Source organism: Neofelis nebulosa, chromosome 7 (genome assembly GCF_028018385.1).
Source record: "Neofelis nebulosa isolate mNeoNeb1 chromosome 7, mNeoNeb1.pri, whole genome shotgun sequence".
NCBI classification, from domain to species: domain Eukaryota; kingdom Metazoa; phylum Chordata; class Mammalia; order Carnivora; family Felidae; genus Neofelis; species Neofelis nebulosa.
This window is the reverse complement of record NC_080788.1, coordinates 147,882,045-147,888,044: the sequence shown is the minus strand read 5'-3', so window position 1 is coordinate 147,888,044 and position 6,000 is coordinate 147,882,045. Positions and strand designations below refer to the sequence as shown.

At 69.8% G+C, this 6,000-nt stretch overlaps 1 protein-coding gene across 2 annotated transcripts; it reads right to left on the bottom strand.

Annotated features, from left to right (window-relative positions):
- Positions 1-571: 571 nt before the first annotated feature.
- Positions 572-5,731, bottom strand: TMEM121 (transmembrane protein 121). Of its 2 annotated transcripts, none has more exons than XM_058740522.1 (2): positions 5,514-5,731; positions 572-2,068 (listed from the first exon to the last, which is right to left on the bottom strand). In XM_058740522.1, the coding sequence occupies exon 2, from the start codon at positions 1,896-1,898 to the stop codon at positions 942-944; it is 957 nt and encodes a 318-aa protein (XP_058596505.1). In that variant the 5' UTR covers positions 1,899-2,068; positions 5,514-5,731; the 3' UTR covers positions 572-941. The 2 variants fall into 2 exon arrangements, with proteins under 2 accessions (XP_058596505.1, XP_058596506.1); XM_058740523.1 differs by lacking the exon at positions 5,514-5,731 and adding an exon at positions 3,989-4,087.
- Positions 5,732-6,000: the final 269 nt, after the last annotated feature.

Below are 6,000 nucleotides of genomic sequence, written 5' to 3'. Positions count from 1 at the left end.
ATCCCACCTCCCACCTTCACCCCTCCACCCCACCTCCACCCCTCCACCTTATCTCCACCCCTCCACTACTCCTCCACCCCACCTCACCTCCGACCTCCACCCCACCCTCCACCTCCACTCCTCCATCCCACCTTCACCCCTCCACTCCACCCTCCACCCCACTCTCACCCTCCACCCCACCTCCTACCTCCCCCCTCCACTCCTCCACCCCACCCTCCACCTCCACTCCTCCATCCCACCTCCACCCCTCCACCCCCCCCCACCCCACCTTTCACCCCACCTCCCACTCCCGCACTGAGGAGAGAACCAGAGGCTTGGGGGCATTGCAGGGCCTCAGGTATGCAGAGACCTGGGTGAGGTACTCCAGGAAGCACAGAGTTGCAGGTGGGGACAGTGAAGCTGGAGCAGAGAGTGCCTCTGTGACAGCTGGAGCTCCTGACAGTCCACGTCCGGAGGGGGCTCCTCCGGAAGGGGGCTGGCCCAGACCCCTCACCTCCCGCTCACACTCACATCCCTCCTCCCACCACGTCCCGCTGTCAGACACTGGACTCAGGAAACAGGGCCGTGCGGCTTTGGATACAAAACTGTAAACACGAGTCTTTAAAATGACAGAGGCCTCCGTGGCCCCAAACTCTGAGCCAGAGGCCCCCACCAAGGGACCCCAAGGGACCGCACCTCCGCCCACTCTGTCCTCCCTTCCCAGCCGCCCCCCGCCCCCCACCGGCCGGCGCACTGGGCGCTGGGGGCAGGCTGGGCGCGCTGGGGGCCGGCCGGGGCGCTGGGCTGCGAGTCCGTGGTCCGTGGTCCGAGGGATTCCTGAGATGAAGAAGCGGCCCGCGGCGCCCCCACCCCCCACCCCCGCCCCGGCCGGGGCACTCGCCAAACCTGGCCCTGGGGGCAGCCCGCCCCCACCCCATCCCATGCAAGCCGCGCGGGCCCCGTCACGTGCCCAGGGCGTCGCGCGTGGGCGAGGGCCCGTGGGGGCGGCCGGGCGGGCCGTGCAGCGGCGGGGGCGGCGGCACCGAGTTGCGCTGCGGCGGCGGCGGCTGCAGCTCCAGCGCGAGCGCGGGCGGCGGGAAGTCCCGCACCTGGCGGCGGTACTCGAGGAAGGTGCAGGCCTTGGTGGCCAGCGCCACCACGTTCTTGCCCACGAAGATGGCCGAGACGCGACTGTCGCGGAAGAGCGCCATGTTGGCGGCACGCGCCAGCACGGCCACCACGTTGACGGTGGCGAGGCTGAGCACGGGGTAGAGCATCATCTTCTGCGGCGCGATGTGCTCGCCCTGCATGCTGACCTCGCTGAGCGCCACGCACGGCAGCACCAGCAGCAGCATGTAGCAGTAGAAGAAGGTGAGGCCCTCGGCCCACAGCGGCAGCCCGGTGCGCGGCGGCTCCCACAGACTGGCCTGCATGTCCAGCAGGTCCAGCAGGTCCAGCGCCACCCAGAAGAGGCGGCCGCGCAGGTCCTCGCGCTTGCGGAAGGTGCGCACGTACTCCATGCGGTCGAGCGCCACCAGCAGCAGGAACAGGCCGGGCACGCACACCGACAGCAGCAGCGTCAGTGCCTTGCGCGCCACCGGGTCGGCCGCGCCTCGCCGCGCCGCCTTGTAGTTCTGGAAGATGAAGTAGAGCTTGATCTCCAGCACGAAGATGTACAGGAACCAGAGGATCATGGCGTAGCCGCGCTTGGCCGTGCGCACCTCGGCGCCCACCCACACGGCCACGTAGCGCAGCACCAGCAGGAAGCACACGTCGCCCACCAGCACGATGATGCACACGCCGATCTTGCGCGGGCCCTGGTTCTGCTCCACCAGGTACGCGTCCATGACCGCCATGCTGCCCATGATCACCAGCGTGGTCAGGCACACGTGGCGCCGGTCCGGGGGCGGCAGCACCATGGTCGGCCGCCGGGGCCCCGGCCTGGGCGCGCGTGGCCCCCACGCGAGGCGGGACGAGGCCCTGCGGCGGCGGAGGCGGTGGCGGCGGCGCTCAGCCCGCGGGCATGGCGCGACGGGACCCGTCCAGCCGCTCTGAGGGCGCCACCGCTGCCGGCCGGCGAGCTCGGAACCTGGGGAAGATCAGAGGAGACGGTAAGGGCGCAGCCCGGGGGAACAGCCTCGGCCCTCCCCTCCCCTCCCCCCCCCGCCCCCGCGACGCGCTTCCTGCGCGGGGCGCTGTCCCCGCGCGGGGGCGCCGGGGGGCTTCTGTCGCACGCACGCGCCGGTGCGCTCGCGGGGACCCGGAGCCGGGAGCGGGGCCTCCAGGGGGCGCTGCAGCCCTGCCTGAGACCCGAGACCGGGTTCCCGCGGCCGCCGGGAAGGAAATGGAACGGAAGTGGTTTCTCCCGGCCGCGCGCATCCCCGGGCCCCGGCGGTTTGCCCCTGCTGGGCCCACGCCGTCGGCCCTCCGGCGTCCTCTCGCCCCCGGGCGCTTTGCTGGGCGGGAAGGGGGCCTGCGGCCTCAGCTCTGTGCGCTCCCGGAGCCCCCGAGGCCCGCGGAGGCCCGGGCCCCTTCCCTGGGCGCCGCGCTGGCGCCCCGGGCGTGTTTTCTGGTCCAGGACTGAGGGTCATCCAAGTGCTGAGGATCCCCTCCCACAAGCATCGCCACCCCTACCTCGGCGGACTCGGTGCCCCCACACACCCGTCCACAGGCCGTGGACCATTCCCTGCCCCGTCTCACCAGGGCTCCCATTGCCTACGGAGGCTCGTGCCAGTGGACGCCTGTCCCGCCAGGTACGCTGCCCTGCTCCCCGCTAAGCGGTGGCCCTCTGCCACTTCCCCCCACCCCCACCCCCGCACCTTTGGGGCCGTCTCAGGAAGCACACCCTGCGCTCTCACCCACGGGGACCTTCTTTGGGCTCTGCAGACCCCTATACTTCTCACACCCTTGGCATCGTCGTGACTGTGCTGGTCAGAGTCCCACACCAGACTGGGTCCCCACACCTGGGCCCGCACCCGTCACCCACTGAAAGTCACTTTGCAGACTTACTTCCACTCACTTCCAGCCAGGCCCCCTCAGCCCGCCTCTCCCCTCCGCAGCACCTCTGGCCCTGGGCTCTGTTTACTGCCCTGTCTAGACAAGGACATAAAATTTAATGTCCCCCGTGCCTGTGAAGCCTGCCCCTAGTGACACCACCGCCCTCAAGACTGAGGAAGGAGGCCCTCCACCAAATCCACACCCCCACTCCTGACCTCAACAGGGCTGCTGCCCCACCCAGGGGTCCCTGCAGCCACACACAGGACCCCCACCCCCCCAGCCACTGTGAGCTCAGACACCTCCAGCGAAGGGTTCCTTGGGGGGAGGGGGGTCATAGCACCATGTCCCTACCAAAACAGTGTCTGGAGCCCCTGCTCCCCACCCACACCACACCCTCACCCCATTTTCAGCCACCAGGTGGGCATGCGTGACCCAAGGGGCCTCCTCCCACCCTGCCTCCTCTGGCTCCAGCAGCGGCCTGGGAATGGCCTTCCTCCCAGCCCTTGGCCAGGCCAAATAGCCAGAGAGCCGCTGCACCGCTCACCCCTCCCCATCTACTGCTTGGCTTTCTCGTTCCCTCTCTCAGCCACTCATCAAACCCGGGTTGACGATGCCAGGACAGACCCCATCCCCACGAGAGCTCGCAGGGGGATCCCCCGCCCCCGCCCCAGAAAGCCAGAGCCAGGGCCTGACCACCGCTCCCGCACACCCTGCCCGGCCTCTCCCTGGGGAGCTGGCCCCAGGCCCTCCTGCCCTGGCTTGTCCTGGGCTGGCCCTGCGGTCCCCCGCGTGCCGCCTGCCCGCCCCCTCCCCGAGCCGCCCCTTCGGTGCCCACCGATGGGGGCGGACAGGAAGGGGCCGCCAGCGCCGACCAGACCCAGGCTGCCCCAGACAGGCTGCGTCTCCGCCCTTCTGCCCAAGCCGGGCCCGGCCCTGCAGCGCCGCTGCGCATCCCAGCCCCTGCGCCCGACCCCCCGCTCGCCCCGCTCGCACCCCCCGGCCCCGCGCCTACCCTCCGCCGGCCCGCCGAGCCTCCGCGCCGGGCCGAGGCCGCGCTCCCTGCGCCGTGCTCGCTCCCCTCGCGGCTCTCGGCGCGGCCCCCGCCGAGGCCCCGCCCCCGCCCGAGGCCCCGCCCCGCGCGGTGGGGGTCCCGGCGCCCCGCCCCCCCCCCCCCCCCCCGCAGCACCGGTTGCCACGGCGACAGCCCGGCGCCGCAGCGGTGCCGGCGACCGCTGGCCCCGGGGAGCTGGACACCGCCGGACCCGCGCGCCATCCCCGGGAAGCCCCTGCACCCTGCTTCACCCCACAGCCGGGTCTTCAGTCCTGCTCACGCCCTGAAATCCCGCTGCGGCCCCACCCAGGCCGCCCACCAGGGTGACCCCACTCGCCCTCGACAGGCAGCCCGAGGACCCCGTTCCCTGCCGCGGAGCTGGTCCGGACGCGGGGCCGGGCTGACCACCGGCCCTGTGCAAGCGGCCTGTGGGGACAGTGCGGTGGGTGTCGGTGCCGCGTCCCAAAGAGCCCTGGGTCCCGGATCTCTCCAGCCTTCCTGGCTTCCTTCGGAGGGTGGGAGACAAGAGCAGCCGGTGGCCTTCGTCTTCAGCCGTCCAGGCGCTCGCTGGGGTTTGGAGGCTCAGGCTTCCTTCCTCCAACCCCGGTCACCACTGTGTCCTCACGGAGCCTCCACACGCACACCCCAGGCCGTCCGCCTTAGGGTGGGAGGAGGGGAGCCCACCTAATGCCTGCTCTCCCACATCCCACGTCCCTCCGACAGAGGAGGAGAGGAGCGTCAGAGAGGTGCAGGGGCACCCGGCATCCCCCTGATGCAAAGGGGTGAGGCACGACTCACACCAGGTCTGCTTACACTGAGGCCCTGAGCTGTGCTTGGGTCCACACGGGTGATGCGGTCTGTGCAGGAGACTATGGGACTGCCATGCTCCCTCGGCGCCGGGGGCGGGGACGTCTCTGGCCCAAGGGAAGCCAGGACCCTGGGCTGCCCAGGCCACCGACCCACAAGAAGCACAGATGAGGTGCTGTGAGAACTTACTGCGGTGAACCCCTCGGGGTGGCTGCTTGGGAGATACCAGCCCCCCACATCTGCTTTCACTGGCAGGAACCCGTGTGGTCAGGACCCTGAAGCTGTCTTTGTACCCAGGGAGGGGCCCCAGACCCCTCGGGGTGGATCCTCTCCCCCAGAGGCCTCCAGAAGCCCTCCTGCCTCAAGGCACAAAAGGCAATACGGAGGGAGGTGGGGAGAAGGCCCAGGGCACACGACCCCCACCGCCTCCGCCCCAGGGAGGACCAGCTGCACCCTGGCAGCCCCAGGAGGCAGAGGAGGGACGGGCTGCGTAGGAAGAGACCAGAAGCACCTCCCTGTGGCCTCCACTGTCGGGAAGGAGCTGCCCCCTCAGCCCCTGCAGCCTCTCCCCTCTGCCCTGCCCACCTCACCCTCTCACCCTGCCCACCTCGCCCACCTCACCCCTCTGCCCTGCCCACCTCACCCAAGTGCTCTAAAAGCCCAGTCCTTAGCCTCAAACCTGCAAATCTGCTCCAGGGGTCTGCACACCTCCTGCCCCACCCCCAGCACCCTGGCGACTCTGCGCTGACCTCACGGCGCTCCCCCTCCTGGCTCTCCCCTTTGTGTTAACATTGCCTGGGCGTGGAGGCGTGGCCCTCGAGGGTGGGCCCAGAGCGGGTGAGGACGGTTAGGACTAGGACGCCGGGGTGGCACCTCGGCTTCTGGCTGCCGCCAGCAACCCCTCCCCTTCCTTGGCTTGTGGACGCACCACTCCCATCTGCCTCGGACATCACGCGGCCTTTCCCTGTGCGTCTGTCTTCTTCTCGTGAAAACATGTGATGTTGGAAAGGCCCACCCAGTGACCTCATCCTAACTTGATGGCATCTGCAAAGGCCTCGTTTCCAAATGAGGTCGCATTTGGACGTTCCAGGGGTCAGGACTTAAACATATCTTTGGGGAGACACAGTTTCACCCGTGATGGACCTTCCCAACTTGCCAGTCTGACT